The 17,276-nt window shown below is 38.7% G+C and overlaps 1 protein-coding gene across 1 annotated transcript in view; it reads right to left on the bottom strand.

The window, feature by feature from the left end:
- LOC140953986 (dihydropyrimidine dehydrogenase [NADP(+)]-like) overlaps window positions 1–5,294 on the bottom strand; it is a 35,375-nt gene extending 30,081 nt beyond the window's left edge. Inside the window, exon 1 of the mRNA XM_073403371.1 lies at window positions 5,199–5,294. Coding sequence (XP_073259472.1) covers window positions 5,199–5,231 — 33 coding nt within the window. The 5' untranslated portion in view covers window positions 5,232–5,294. The remainder of the gene's footprint in view (window positions 1–5,198) is intronic.
- Between the last annotated feature and the right edge of the window lie 11,982 nt (window positions 5,295–17,276).

The raw sequence follows: 17,276 nt of genomic DNA, 5'->3' as shown, positions 1-17,276 counted from the left end.
TTTCAAGAGCCCAAAATATTCCATTCCCGTAGCCCTGAAATTCAGAATGCCTCTAGTACTGCTTTGTTTAATTCTAAACTTAAGTCATTTTTTCTTGGTATAAGCACACTATGGCTCTCATAATACTTGTGTGTAGTTTTTTGCTTCTTTCGCTTTTTTTTTTCTCATTTATTATTGCATTATTTTTCCTCACCTTTCCTTTCTCGTTTTTGCACTTACATGTTCAGCCTTTTCTATTTTTATTCTATTTAATGACTATTTTCTATGTTCCAAACAAATTGTGTGTACTTAGAGTTAAATTGCCGATGTCAGTATTGCAATTATTAATTAGATGACATAATTTTAAAAGGTGGTCCTATACACAAGCCTTATTGGCTTCCTTGGGTTCCCTTGCCTCATCTTTATTTTTTTTAATTTAATATGTATATTTTGTGTTTTTTGGCAAAATGATAATAAAACAAAACAATAAAACGGCTGGAAGCACAATGGACTGCTTCAAGGGAACATTTTCACCCTCCGATAATGCCGACAATACATCAGATCGAAACCCACCAGCCATGAGGCTAGTGGAATTCACGATACACCTATCACTAGCAACCCAAGAGCTACTAATTAAATAACGATGTGAAGTATATATGAAATAATTCATTTTTGAACTGCCGTTGTAGATGAAAGTGAAGAATGATCATCGCAGTAAATTTTCCAATTTAAGCAATTGGAAAGACGAAGCCTGAAAAAATCAGGGCTTCAACGGGATTCGAACCCGTGACCTCCACGTTACCCGTGCGTTGCTCTACCAACTGAGCTATGAAGCCACACATTGGGAGCGAGATCAATTTATAGAGTTCATATCTCCCGTAAGGAGTGAAATGATGTGAAGATATAAAATAATTCATTTTTGCACTGCAGTTGTAGATGAAAGTGAAGAATGATCATCGCAGTAAATTTTCAAATAATATTGACACCATCACCTGATACAGGCCTACAACACATGGTTAAAATGATGTAGTCGATATCTAAGTGGCAGGGAGATTTTGCTTTAGGACTGTTTGAGCCATTTTGTATTGCCTTGAATACTCAAAATTTTTATAATCTACATTTGTATAAATCAGCTGTAAAGTTGAAACTCGCTCTAGGCTATGGAAACCTGTTGGGGAGATTCCTTACTACAAATCTCTTTGGTAACAAAATTGCACAAAACTTACGGCAACTAAGAGGGGCAGCTACAACAAAAATGCAACTTTAAGCAGAAGTATTTAAAAATCAGATATTAGTCACAGGGTGCTCACTAGGGAGCAGACACTTCCAAAGACTGATCTCTATAGTTTTCCTTAAAGAATCAGTGACCACTTTATTAATTCTCTTGTATACATTGCCATTAGACTTTTCTAGGACAAAATTGATGCTAATCACTCTTGAATGGTGTTATGAGGATCAGAATTATTTTTAGTTTATCTGTCATGCAATTCCAGACTTTTCTAGAATCATCTTATAATCTGTAATATTCCAGAAATACCTGTAATGTGACTAAGCAGTTTCCACAAAATTAATAGTAGATGTTGTAATACACTATAAATAGCAATGGAACGTTCTAGTTGCTTAAAGAAAAAGTATAAAAGCAGGCTTCCAAGTAACAGAGGTGTGTGTGCCCGAGGGCTTTCCCTCGTGGCTAGCTGTGATTGAACTTATCAGCTATGGATGCTATACTGTGAGAAAGCTATAATCAACTGCGATAACTATGGAGGAGCTATAACCTTTGACATTGCTATATCTGGGGAAAAGGAGGATTTTGCATATATCCCAGCATGCTTTGGTGCAATTTCGTTACGCTTGTTATGAAAATGGCGGGTCGAAGGCGGTCGTCTTTCCGTTAATGAGTGATTTTTAGCCTGCCATTTTGCCAACTTTGGCGTACTCCAGGTAAGTGATTTTACCATTTTTTATGAATTTTTCTTTCAAGTTTTCGTTAGTTTTATTTTTTCGGCGCTTTATGGTCGTCAAGCGTGAAGAGTTCAATGAAACAATAGAGTGTTTTTTCAATAGCGCGCCTTTGTGTTTGTGTTTACAGTCGAGTGGTTCCTATCTTTATTAATTTGCATAATGTTTAATGCAAATATAAATCTCAACGGTAGTTCCATTTCAGAAAGTGAAGGTTGAATATTCAGAAAACGGGTCTTGACCTCTTTTGACCTCTCTAGTTTTAACCTTAGACGACCAAGAAAAGCGTGCAAATTTTGGTCTGTTAAGAATTGACTGTGCTTTTGTGTGATGCAAATTCCGCATGATCTTGTTCCTTTTCCACGTGCTTTGTTTTATGGATTTGCAATAGACATATTTGTATGTATCGTTAGGTTTATTTTGGATTCCTTTTGGTATTATTTGAGATCTAAATCACTAGAAATATTCATCCGACGTCCTGAATTGTTCCTTTTAGGTTTGTTTGTTATGGAGGAGGGAAGTCTAAAACGTAGACATGTACCTACGTTCGACTCTCCGGGTAAACCCGAGAGCAAGCGCCGATCTCATGAATCGTCATGGAACACAGATACACCTAGAGCAAGGCGCTCCATCACTTGACTTCACGTTGATACAACAAGGCGATTTTACTCCAGTTAATTTCGACATCACATCATCCGAGTCGGGCAACATTACTAGTCTTCGTTCCGACAAATCCCACATGAACAAAAAGTGGCCGTAAACAAGCTTGACCTTCAAAAGTGGAAAGCTTTTGACTGTAAGCTCGAATCGGCTTTCCAGATCGATACAATGAAGCCATACGTAGCGATTATCTTTGAATAGCTTCACGTCGCACGGCCTTCTCTCCACGGCGTCCATCTTGAACTAACAGTATCACGTGACGAATAGAGTTTGATAATATAGTTCAAACGCAAAGCATGATGGGATATATGCAAACTCCTCCTTTATCTGGGGAGAAGAAAGAGATGATAGCAGAAAAGAGAAGAAGATAAAAGAGTTCATGATGAAGTTCCCCGTACCAGTTTGTGAATCACAGAAAAGCCAATGAGTGGAAAGGATCCAGTGAATCAAGAAAGTCAAGCATTGATGTCTTAAGTCAGTGGAATTGGGAGTTGTTCCTGTATGGCCATGAAAGACAGTAAGCCTGCCTGCTTTACGAACTGCTTAACTTAATCTTTAACCTAAGTAATTATAACAGTGTATAACTAAATAAACAATAGTTAAAAAGGGTAACTGCTCATTGTTACACTCTTGTTGTGTGCCTTATATCATACTCAGGAGTTCTTTTAACTTATGCCTTGTTCGCGGACATCTCTTGGTTATTCCGGCACGTAACAATGGATATCAAATGCACTGCTTTTTGTTCTGAATGCATGAAAAGCTAATGATCAAATTTTCTCCATGGGCAGCAAGCACTTGTAAAGCATCTTGTTGTTATTTAATAGAGTGCAACTACTGGACAAGAGCTTTTTTTCAAAACAACCCTCACCAGGACGATCAGACTATATTAACTACACTGGACTAATACTTCTGGGTTCCAACCATTTACTAAAGAACGCATTGTAATTAGAGGAAATTGACCATGAAAAGCTAATATAATAATTCTTCTTTCAAGCAGAAAGGCTACATACAGACATGTAGATGACCTGAGAAAAAAGAATATAATATTGTAATCCTCATTTGCATACAGACAGACATGTAGATGACATGGGAAAGAATTGTTATCTTCGTTTGCTTTCACCTATACGTACGTAGCTGACAGTCAAATTCATGAGTTCAAAACCAAGGAGATATTAGTTTATTTCCGTACAAAAAAAAACACAGAGAAGGAATTACAAAATTTGGAGTGATCAACAACTTCGTAGGCATGCAAGTACTTGTAAAGATATGAAAGGAAGAGCAAGTGAGGACTCGGCTAAACTATGTAGGAACTCTAAGATTAATTTTGAAGGCACCATTAGATACCCTTAAAGTAGATAAAGTCTAGTAGACCTTTCAAGTTTAGGATTGCCTGCTTTGCTCACACAAGAAAAAAAATTCACACTCAAAACATTCAGTTAAGGCAATGACAAAAAAGAAAACGAGCCATGTAGTAAATCCTTCATTGACCAAGCACATTTCCTCAAACAGTTTTTACATGTTCTGCCTTAGGAACTTAAGCCAATACCATCTTGACCATTCAATGACCCATATATATCATATACTATGAATATAAATATTATATCCATGACTAATCTTTTAGTAAACCGTTAATTGAATTAAAAGTAGTAAATAGCTATCAAAACTGCGATTTAATAGCCCACGTTCGATGTATTAAAATCTTAACATGACTTTGAGGCTTTAGAGGTCAAAATTGAAAATTTTTCACAACTCCATTGTCTCACAATTCCCAGAAGAGACTTAAACAAAAAAGAAAACCAAACCAAATATAGAAAAATGACCAGAAAGCGTCCGAGTCATTATTTTAATAATTATATCGAACGTGGGCTATGATGCGTAGTACTACATATAAAACACACATCAATGAGTCATTATGATGACTATTAAACAATGAGAACACTTTTAAGAAAAACAATAAAAATCTCACACGTGTAAACTTATACATGGACCTGAGGTTTGTGAATTTTTCTAAGAAAAACTCAAAAGCACCCAAGCTTAAGTTTACTTGCGCTATAAGAAACACAATTTACAATGTCTAATAGAGTCGAATACAAGTTTACATGTATGGTTTCAGCTTAAGTTTAATGAACAACACGTGCGGCGGCGATTCCGATATGACGGGTTATGTAATTATATGATACATCAATAAACAGAAGTTGCGTTCCGTTTTACCGAAGTTAAGACAACATAAGCTGCTTACAGTGCTTTCTGTGATGCTTTTTTGGTTGTTTATTGGTCTTTTACTGCAAAAGACCAAGCGAACAAGTTGATGAGGCCTACGTGAAGGCTGTAGCGAGCCTCCATCGAATACCTAGTGGTTGATCAGTTTCTTTCGCTGCCATTTGAATAAAGCCCCTCTACAATGAAGACGTTTTTGCAAACGTACCTACAATCGACAGCTCCACAACTAGACTGCAAGGTCGAATGACTTCCCTCTTGCTTAACCTACCTTTTGATTTCCACTAAGGTTTAGACCACTTGGCGACCATTTGCATGTGGATATTCCTAAGATTAACAATGTTTTCTCATTTAACGTTTGTTAAAGGCTGATTGCAACTTACCTCGATATCCGCGGAGTGTTTAGACAAAGCCATTATGGCACCATGTACTTGGAAGACTTCACTTACGCACGCCTCTGATTGTGCAATTTAGACCACGTGACACGATCCGTCTGGACTGCGGCGCATGTAACATCATTATGTTTTGACCGGCAAAAAGACCGAAAAGGTCTCCTCAGCTCCCAGTACAGTGCTGTCAACTCTCCCGGGAGACTCCAGATTTTGGACCGTTTTTCCCGGTCTCCAGATTAGAGTTTGAAATCTCCCCGATAATCACCGAAGTTTACCGTTTCTTCAGTAGACTTAGACTACTTTCCGACCATAAAATTTCAACTATTTTGCATTGTTTGAGGTATTTTAATGTTCACATCAAATTAAACGTTTCCTTATAAACGGCTCCGATATTTGATGGGACATAAGCCAATGAGGTCATATGTTACGAGACAAAAAACATCTTTTTAGCGCGTTCACGGTGTCATCGCAAATTCATGAGGATGGGAGAGTATTTTATGTACAAATGACGTCATGTGCCGTGCGTTATGACGTCATCTACCATCCCTCCCCTATCAATTCTCAATTCAAAGTGGACAGACTGCAAATTATAGTAGTTGCTAAAAAATATATATCTACGTGTCGCAACTGTTCATCAGTAGGATGCCTAAAATGCGTTCAATTCCACAATTGGTTTCGGCTCCACTAAATTTGGTTATCTTTAAAATAAGGAACGGGGAATCTGGGAATGGGAATGGGAATGGAAATGGAAATGGGAACGAGGAACGGGGAATCTTTAAAAGCGGGAATCTTTAAAATGAGGAATCTTTAAAACGGGGAATGCACTTTAAAAGCGGAAATCTTTAAATATTTAGAATAAAAGGACACTGTTTATTAAGTCGGACTAATATCAGCTTTATTAATCATTCGAAGCCAAATATTGCAGCTATTCACTTTTCTTCTAAAATCGAGAAAACCCATTTTATGAAGGATTTTTAGCCCGGGGAATTTTAAAACCACGACAACATGAAGGTTGGTGAATTACAAATTTGAAACAACGACGACATAAATATGTATTATTTCAACTATCATCTATGACATGTAAAAAATATAATAATATAATAAATGATGTACCGTAAGATACGTTTCGGGCGATCTTCAATAACAGCAACAGTAACAACAGCAATTTATGTTTTCCTTTTTCTACATTAAATTGTCCCAAAGATAGATCCAGTTTTAGGTTTTTAACCACTACTACGGAAAAGAAAATTTACACACATTCAGCACATTGTCCTAACGGTCAACCGGAACAAGAACAAAAGGAACGCAACTGTGAAACAAAACATAAGGGTGAAACAAGACTTTAAACGATGTATTTTTGCATGTGTTTCTGTCTAGGGTAATGTGAATATCCTCTCTTTGCTTAATGAACTAAATCTAGACAGTAGGAGATCGACTGGTGCTGACTACCTCCGTCGATGACTAACAAAAGTCCTCTTGTTTTCCTTTGCTAGAAACGCGCATTATGTATTAAGGTATTGAAAACCTCGTAATGTACCTTGCAATTACAGGTAAAGCCAGCCACAGGATATTTAACAAGTACCACGACGGAGCAAGACTGGCAGGCCCTACCGTTGGTTGCTGAAATAACGGCCTAAAATGAATATCGAAGTTAATATTTTGGGCTACAGGACGATCGAGGCATGTAAATAACAAAAATTTGGACCTAAGGAAAATGCAATCTAACTCTTGTTAGCGGTTTGCTTCGAGTTAACTATGTCTTGATTACTTTCTTTCTTGAGGTTGTAAGTTGAAATTACCATGACAACGGTAGAACCACATGTTGTAAAGAGGTAAAACGAAGCACGTAGTGGTTACAACTACACGAATATTCCCGCCAAAATCCTGGGCAAAAATTGAGAATTTCTCTTTAGAGCACTGTATAAAGTCGTCATGAAATATGGGTCATGAAATATACCGGGGGGTCTGTTTGATTTTTATTTTTTGAAAGGTAAACCGGATCGCAGCTTATAGATGAATGAGCTACAAACTGTAGTAGCTGAGCGGTGATAACCATAGTCTTTTTAAGAGCGACCGCCAAGAAAAATTGAGCAAATTCTCGATTTCATCGGAGGGAAGGAAAAACATTTACACACAACACTGTATCTTTTCACGCGGTTGCTTACCCGTTAAGATGGCGCCCAAAACCGTGATTCGATTTAGTGCCCTCCTTCCAATAAGTCCCCCTTTCGAATAAGCGCCCCTTTAAATCACTGCGGGCTTTTTAAAGAAAAGTGAATATAAGAAAGGAAAGTTCCATTGGCACATGCCCAACAAGTTTCAAGGTAAGTCCCTCACGTTAACTGAACATTCACCGTCATTATTTGTTACTCTTACAGTTTCAAATATTTTTCGTTTTTAAATAAATATTAAAGTTTTTTTTAACTTTTGGTTGTTTCTCAAAAAAGAACAAAGCGTCCTGTCCCGAATAAGCGTCCTCCCTAGAGGCACCACAGTAAATAAGCGCCCTGGGCGCCAAATCGAATCAACTAGTTCAACTAGTTGATTCGATTTGGCGCCCAGGGCGCTTACCTAATTTTAAGCTTCAGGCAAAAAACCTGGAGATATCGCATGTATTACTAACAGTAAGTCTATTGTTTTACTGGTCACGCGCTTAAAACATGGTTCGGGTTATCGAAGGTAAAATTGTATAGAAATGATCTCCCCGAAGAGAAACAAAACCTAGTATTACTTGTATAAATTCCGTCTTTTAGTATATTCCGTATATTTCGTATTGTAGGATATTCCGTGTATTCCGCCATTCCGTTCCATCATTCCGTCAGTCCGCCATTCCGCCCAATAGGGTCACCCTTTCGAAAGGCACGATACATTGACGATCGTTATAGAGAGCGAGCTATCGTGAACTTTTACCTGGTCTCAAATGATAACTCGTCGGTGTAGGTAGGTGCAAATCTGTCTATTTCATCCTCAAGAGCGTGCAACATGTGGGTTTTATGCAATTTTTTTTTCAAGATTTATCAAACAACTTTTACGCACTGGTACTGCCGGATAATTCACAGCATGTTTTAAAAAAAATAAAAACTGTATTAAACAATGTTATGAAAAATATAACTTGATAAGGATATGTTAAAATATCATTAAAAAAAGGAAAACTCTTTAATCCATTTTACGCCCACAGTGCAGTTTAAACAGGGGAAGGTCATGAAATCTTAAAACTACCCACCATAGCTTCTGGAATTTGTGCGTGCATTTTTTGCTCTTATTCCCGACAAGGCTTCCTCGCCCGAAAAAGCTATATGACCTATATACAACAAGTATATGTGCTGTATATGACTGTATGATACATTTTTGGTTCTAACTTCAACGATCTTAATCTGTTCCAGATCAGCCTACTCACTATTCTGATTCTCAGAAGGTACAAGTCACTCTCTCCAGAGCGATCGATCTGGATGGCTGGACCGTTTCAGATTCAGGCTACCTGTTTACAGACCGTCTAATTTTCTTAAGGGGGTCTCTCAACATCATCGAGTTTGTGCATGAGAACAAAAATACAACCTTAGGGATTCGATTGCAGAAGTGCAATTTTTGAAAGCATCGAACAATTATTTGAACTATTTGTCATGCTCTCATAAACTGGCGAAGACAAATAGGGGAAATACGAAACAAAAATATATATCCACATACATCCTACATTAGTAAACCACGGAAATTTTTAGGGTAATTGGAGTGAAAATAACGTCGGATCAACGGATCAGGCAAAAAAATAGCACGGATCGGGGGATTTGCATACCCCTACTCAACCCCCTCTTCAAGGTTTCGGAGCTGAAGCGGATCCAGTGATGGTTCGGGTTTGTTCGGTCGAACACCATAAACTAAAACATCACCAACTTTAACTATACGTTTGCTTTTGAAAATGAAGGAAAAAGTGGCGGAAAACACGGGAATTCATGTTGCGTGTTTTGTTGTACCTGGGGGAGTATACACCCAGAACCCCCTAGAGGCTCCACTTTTCGTGGAGAATTCTCAGACTTCTCAGAACCCCCTTAACAAAATCCTGGATCCGCAGAAGACTTTATACTATGTGAGGTCTTGTGATGCCTTATGATAGTGTTTGAGGCCTTGTGATGCTGTGTGAGGCCTTTTGATGCTGTGTAAAGCCTTGTGATGCAGTGTGATGCCTTGTGAAGCTGTGTGAGGCCTTGTGATGCTGTGTGAGGCCTTGTGATGCCGTGTGAAGCCTTGTGAGGCCTTCTGATGCTGTGTGATGCCTTTTGATGCTGTGTGAAGCCTTGTGATGCCTTTTGATGCTGTGTGAGGCCTTGTGATGCCTTGTGACGCTGTGTGAGGCCTTGTTATGCTGTGTGAGGCCTTGTGATACTGTGTGAGGCCTTGTGATGCTGCGTGATGCCTTGTGATGCTGTGTCTTGTGCCCAGGGGGGGTACTCGGGATTTCAAGTGACGGGGATGATCGAAGGATTTTTTTGGGTTTGAAATTTTTGATTCCGGGATTTTTTTGGGTACGAAAATTTGGCAAGTATTTTTTTGGGTAGCTTGATTTGAGTAGAGATTTTTTGGGGTAATAAAAAGAATCGGTTGTGCCCTGGCTGCGTAGTTCTGCGAATAAAGTACAAACAAACGTGTTTTGCTATTGTTTAAATTTCCAATGTTTTTCTTTGTGTTATAGCATTACCCCTTTCTGGAACTTTTAAGGGCCACAAAATCGGCATGAGATTTTTTGGGGGTTAATTTTTGGTCCAGGGATTTTTGGGGGTTTTTCTGGAAGCCCTAGGGATTTTTTTGGGTCTTGACTTTTGCATGGCTCCATTCGATCATCCCCGTCACTTGAAATCACGAGTACCCCCCCCCCCCCCCCCCCCCCCGCGGTCTTGTGATGCCTTGTGATGTTGTGTGAGGCCTTGTGATGCTGTGTGATGCCTTGTGTGAGGCCTTATGATGCTGTGTGAGGCCTTCTAATGCTGTGTTATGCCTTGTGATGCTGTGTGATGCCTTGCGATGCTGTGTCAGGCCTTGTGGTGCTGTGTGAGGCCTTATGATGCTGTGTGAGGCCTTCTATTGCTGTGTTATGCCTTGTGATGCTGTGTGATGCCTTGCGATGCTGTGTGAGGCCTTGCATTGTGACGCAGTGTGATGCTTTGTGATGCTGTGTGATGCCTTGTGAAGCTGTGTGAGGCCTTGTGATGCTGTGTGAGGCCTTGTGCTGCTGTGTCAGCGAATTCATAGTATTCTTGGTCGTTCAGTAGCTCTTTGAAATATACCGATTCATAATGAAGATTTTCACATATTCCATAGTATTGCTGGTTTTCAGTGTCACGCCATTCAAAATAGATCAAAATAAAAATCAAAACCGTTCAATAGATAAAGTCCAGAATCCGGGAAATGAAAGGAGGTACATAAACAAAGACCCTCCCCAAGATTCAGGTCAGAAGAATATTTCGCATACAAGATATCCGAAGAAATGTTTTATTCAAACTTATAGAGATTTGTATGGAGACGCCATGCTGGTGCTCACCTGGATGATCTCCAACATGGCGGACGGAAACCAACAGAAACATCTGTTAGTTTTGCTACAAAATCGTTAATTTAATCTCCGAGAAACTCATAAACATTAACGTAATGCTTTTTCTAATACATGAACTGTTTAGATAGCAAAATTTCCTGAAATAAGTCATTTTTTTAATCTACATGACAGCTCTCTTGTCCGTCATGTAAATGCCGCGTCACGCAAAAGCTTGGAAATTCAAGCGACCTCTATCACAAAACTAAGAACCCTTTTGAGGCGAAAATTTGTACGGAAATTAGTTTTCAGCTGCTTTAATGCATCGTGAAAGTAAAATCTCGGTAGGATAGATAGTTTTTTGGTTTGAATTTTAGTGACGTCATGTGAAAACCAACAATTATATCACCTGTATTATAGTGTTCAGTACTCGATGGAAAGAAAGTCGACTAAACGGCGTTTAAACCGGCCATAGGACACAGAATGGCTATGAACTAAAGGTAAGGGAGCTTTTTGAATCAATATTTCGCGTAATCATGATTTTTTTTTGCTAAGCGTCGTAGATTCGAATACATGTTATAAAATTCGAACAATAAGGGCCCGAGTCACATGTAATAATGCAAGAAATATCGACCTTCGTTATCTTAAAGGCTACTAGTACAGATGGACAAACAAGAAGACTTCATATCTTTAAGATTTTTGCATTTATTTGGCATCAGATAATACACTAATAATTCTAGAATATTCCGACCAAATGACCTCTGAAGCCCGAACCTTACATAGTGTACTTGGGCTGCCTGTGCTAAAAGTCTCCGAATCGCGATAAACGTATTGAAATTACCTTATGAAGCCAATGGCAAGCATCTAAGGTCACTATGAGATCTTGAAAATTCTCCGCAATGTTTTTCAGAAAAGGAAGCAGTGTTTTGACCCTGGTTTTGATTCATCTCTCTCACGAGATTTTTATTTTTATTTTTTATTGACAACAAATTAACAACATTAATACGCAGCAGAAAGTAAAAGAATAAATAAGTAAATAAATATGTCAGTAAGTAACAAAACAAATTATAATAAAAATAAAAAGTATTGGACAATATATATAAAAAAAACCTGTCAGTTGCCACACATATTCAATATTGTTTGCAACAATTTTCAATGCGACATTGTTCAAAGACCTTACTAGCCTGCGTAGCTGGCGGTATTGTGTAGTAGTCGAGTGAGATTTGGCGGGGGAGCCGTTGTAATATAGTCGAGTGAGATTTGACGGCGGAGCCGTCACGAGCGGCGAAGCCCTACTTTTTTTGGAACTTTTTTTGGAACACGGCTCCGCCGCCAAAACTTTAATCTCGCACCCACACAATACCGCCAGCTACGCAGGCTAAGACCTTACGTAAAAATTCCTCCAAATTAGGTTTCGTTACAATGTTCTTGCAAGTATACAAGTATTTCTTTTGCAGTAAAACCAATAGACGAAGTTTGCGTTGAGTTGAAATTGGCATTTGCATTGGAAGGGAATCATGGAACGTGTTAAATAAAATTTGCTTGTTCGAAAGTTGTACGGCTCTCTTTATGATATTCATTAAACCACCTTAAAGTTCTGGAAAATAATTCCTTTGACTCTTGGCAATATAAAAAGGTGTGTTCAACTGAATCTGGATTAAGGCAGAAAGGACATTTATCATCCGAGGCTAATTTATATTTCAGTAGTTCTTTCTTTGTCGTAATTATTCTGTGCACAACCCTAAAAGTGAACTGTCTAAGCTTATTATCTTTCGAGGACTTGTATATATTCACAAAACAATCACGCCAATCAGGAAGTTCTGAAAAGCTTTTTTTCCAAGCCCTTACTGCGGAGGGTTCTGAAACAAGTTTCTCGATGAACAGACTGCAGTAATTTTTACAGCTCGCATCTCTCTCACGAGATGCGAACTCGACCGGGTCACGATTGAAATGAGGCACATAACAGTTTTACCCATGAACCTTTGTGAGTCGTGACGCACACCGCCTGCGGGGGCAATAAGCGACACGTAGGCAAACGACCTCATCGCCTGATGAAGACTAGCAGAAATAGTAGTTGAAACGTCGCGATTAACATCCCAAAGTGACTCCATCGTGAGACAAATAAAAAGGGGTTCACCTATTAAATATCCACGAATTACGGTTAGATTTGAACCTAGCAGAGACAGATATCCCACAAAAAACTTTTTTTTTGGGGGGGGGGGGGGGGGGGCAGTACCCTGGGTACCAGAATTTTTTTTTTTCTCACCTGCGACGGGGAGCTTCGTTTCGTCGGCCTACACGTGTTCGCGGGAGACGGGAAACCGCGCATGAAAAGCCCCTGGCACCCTAACCTGAGATCAGGCGTTATTATTATTTTTTTTTGCTTCTTTGTTTCTTTGGCTCGAGAGGGAAAAAAATAACGCCTGATACATTCACTTAACAAGCCGTTAACCGCCCCCTAGTTTACATAATCTAACGTCTGCTTGACCTGTCATGTTATTAGCCAATAAGCGTTTACCAGACGGGAATCAAATTTTGGCGCGAATAAGTACTGATGTCTCTTTTGAAATCAAATTTTAGGGAAAAGAAAATTTTTAAGTACGTCCATGTTCAGATGGCGCTTCCTAAAAAAAAATTTTAAATGTGTTGTTTTTGTGATGAAATACTGCTAGCTGGAGCTGCCTTACCTTTATTTAACAGCTACAAACAATAAAGAATTCACTGGTTAAAGTTCGTTGACTTCGTTCTGTGCCGAAAGCAGTGAAAACAAAATTAGGCTGAAGCACCATATTTTACGAACTGAAAGGTGTTGTGAAAGCAAAGATCGCTCAGAATAATTCGCAGGTTTCTGAAGGAGGAATTACAGTCAAACCAGGTCAAGATTCCATTCATGAATTGATTATTTCAAAAGTGAACCCGTTTGTATCTTCTGTAACTTGTAGCCGATACCAAATTGCATTCAAATGATCGGTGAATTTTTGACTGCAACTTTTTGGTACACGATGAGATGGAAAATATTTCAATGGATGAAATTTCTATTTAGGACTCATTTAGGCATTCTTCAAATTCGAGAAAACTGAGCCAGCAGAAATTTTATAACGAACTCGTATGTGTATTCACTGTTCATTACGCAAGCAAAAATGCAGACTGAAATCAACAACAACTAACGGATGGCGGCATTTTGGCCAATTGGAACAGCGCAAATCATCCGTATTGTTTCCTATCCAATCAGAAAAAAGTCCAGATTCTGGCTTTTTTACATGTGATCCGACAAAGAAATGTATCATGCCCTCTTCCCGTGAGAGACATAAAGGGATAATAGGGAGAGGGCATGATCTCAGGCTACTGGCACCCAGGGTAGGGGAGCAGAGACACATCGACCATCAGTTTATCGCTGGCTAGGTAACTGTGTAATTAGCGATATGACTGTTAAGAAGATTTGGATAATCTGGATATAATTCCTGGAATTAAAACAGTGTGGGATTTGATAGAAAATAATATCTTGTACAAACTGTATATATTTAACAATTATTCGCCGAATACAAAGTTGTAACTTAAAATGTTGTTGAATAATCCCCGAGACAAAGTCGAGTGCATTATTCAACAATATTAACTGAGCCTGAGGTGAATTGTTGTTTTAGTATATACATACGAAAATCCTGCGAACGGCAAACGTTTCTACTTGCTCATCGCAGCTATGAAGAAGAAACGTATATAGAAAACAACGTCAGTCACTTAATTTGGGTGCACCGTCCTAATGTACCGCCAAGCAGTTAGAAAGGAGAATTAGAACCCATTCAAATTTGCGGAGACAGTAAAAATCGGTGTAGTACGTGTATATCTGTAAGCCAGTTTTTATCAAGAAGGATCCTTGGGGCGTTTATCGAGTAATTTTAACGCAATGAACAGATGAAGCCGCAGGGGCACTCAACGACAATTTTTGGAAAATATCTGTTCGGAAGACGATTTGAGATCTAGAATTTTCGGAGCATTTGTTGTAAAATTTCTTGCTTGCCTGCCTCTCCTAGGATTTTCGAACATCTAAAAAATGGTATAATTGCCCATTTTTAATGGATTTTTACCCCAAAAAGGTCACCTAGAATTTTGGGGAGCCTTTTTTCTGGCTGAAATTTTCGAAAAGGTAAGTTTTGATCCCTACAATTTTCGCATCACTCAGATAAAAATATGCTATATATCTGCCGTTTAAATACTGAAATACGTTCAACAATGCTATGTTTAAGTGGTTTTGAACTATGTTCTCGTTAAGAGCCCCTAAAGCCGCGTATGTAAAACAGATCTTCATTCAGTATACAATTATCTAATCACACAGCCTGTATATAGAATAGTCAAGTTCGATGTGGAAGAGTGCACAATGAATTTGTAATTCAGTTTATCTCTGGCGTCATTTTAGAAGTTACATTATTTTTACGTTACTCTGCTCTTTAACTCAGTGCAACAAAGCGGCGAAATGCGTGTAGCGATGCGGTCAATCTTACTGTTACAATAATAGTTTACGTGAAGAACCTTGTAATTTGCTATAAACGTAGTCTCCTCGCTTTGGCGGACAAACTTCGATTCAACAACGGCTATCCGGAGGCGGGCATGTCTTCCAGCTTGTGACCCAGTGTTACAGGTTAGTCTTAACGTCTAATCAATTTCAGACAGTATTGATCCCCTACTTTCCTGAAACGAGCTACCAATCATTGGTTATATGTTAAATTTTGAAACAAGTTAAAGCTGACTTGAACAGTGTAGTCTTCCAATCTGAATACAGTGAATAACTTTGTTCATACATTTTCGTTATCTTATGAAATAATTTTATTTCTATAGCGCTAAATCCACTACCTTGCTCTAAACAGCTACCCTAGTTTTTAGCTGTCAAGTTTTCCGCTTCTAAAATAGTGCTGTTTAACAGTTAGTTTCTGGAGTAGTGAGTATGATATAAGGGGCCAAATCCTACGAGCAGCATGGGTAAATCACTCAAGTTATGTGCACTAATTGAGTATTATTGCGGTCACTTCATGACTTTGAGTCAAGATTTGCTACGTGAAAGTTTTTTTTAAAAAAATACCAGTCTACATGGTCGCCTTCTATCAATTTTTATACTGAAATGTTAAACATTTTGGGCCATTTGTTTGGCATGCAGGCTCTGTTGTCATTTCAGAAACTTTTGACCCACTGTAACTCGGCCAGTGGTCAGTTTGAATGAAAAAATACGTAAAGATAATTTTAAGCTAACTCGAACCTCTCGCTAGCTCGAACCAAAATCGATTTCCCCTGGATCTCCGTTAAACATTTACTGTAATTCTTTACACTCAGTAACTCGAACCTCCCGCTAACCCCCGCTAACTCGAAGTAGTTTTTGTTTCCCCTCAGGTCATTTCTTGATAATTTTGCCCTCGATAACTCAAAGCATGTTTTGAGCCCTTAAACTGTCGGAAAAAAACGGTCTACTGGCGTCCGAAACATTGAATTTCCCACTGACGTGTTGTAGGAGTATAGTTTACTGGTGGAGGCTGATTGTCACAAATCTAACGTGAAACAGCTTCGTTAGCTTTACTTCTCAAAACAGTAAAACGCATGCTCCATTTAGGCTATGTTTTGTTACGTTACGTTACGTTCTGATTATAACCTAGAAGTATCTTTCAATTGCAGTCAGTGCTGTGCAGTTAAAAGTGATTAAAACGTTCACTATGCAGTGAAAACTGTTTTTTTTTCCTTACTCCCGGCTATTTTCTTCGAGCTCCCGATAACTCGAACTTTTTCCGATTTCCCTTGAAGGTTCGAGTTATCGGGAGTCGACTGTATCTGTTTTGTTTGCATGTAACTCATGCTTCAATGAGCATCTAGTCGGGCATAGTCCGATTTAGTCGAGAAACTAAAAGAAAAATAAGAGACTGCTCGCAGTTGTGTGCGTTTAATTTAAGACTTTAAATTGATCAAAATTTTATCCATTGAAATAGAGGCTTTCTAATCCATTCTAAACAAAATCAAAACCTGCGCCAGACATGTGAAAATTCCGGTTGGATCAAAGGAGCGAAACCATGTGTTGCCGAACTTGATGGAGGCAGCGGCCGGATCAAATTAATATACACACAAAAAATGATTATCAAATTATCCTGGCAACACAACGTCGAATGGAACTGTTAACTTATTAATAGCCGGGTATCACCCCTTTCCTGGCTCCCAGAGTCAAATCTTGAAGTCGTGTAGTAGTTCTAACTTTTGTAAGTAAGACTACAAATAACAGCTCGAGGCCACATTCGGTCAAGCAATTGGGCGAAGAATTCGCCACGAGTTAACCAAATTTGCTTGAGAGGACGGTTTCTTCGATGCAATAATTTAACGCGTTTTGCTTTTGAGACTAAACTGAATAATATTTGCATAAAACTTTCAACTGAGAAAATTTTTTGCCCTTTTTCCTTTGTTCGGTCTGAAAGCGATATTTTGGGACAAATTGATGTACCGCCAATTTCTCATAACTTACATTTGTTTAATGTCTGCAATCAGCAAGGAGAATTAGAACCAATTCGCCAAAGAAACGGCGAATCATT

Source organism: Porites lutea, chromosome 12, assembly GCF_958299795.1.
Source record: "Porites lutea chromosome 12, jaPorLute2.1, whole genome shotgun sequence".
Taxonomy (NCBI): Eukaryota; Metazoa; Cnidaria; class Anthozoa; order Scleractinia; family Poritidae; genus Porites; species Porites lutea.
Note: the sequence above shows the minus strand (reverse complement) of the source record. Positions and strands in the feature narration are given on the sequence as shown.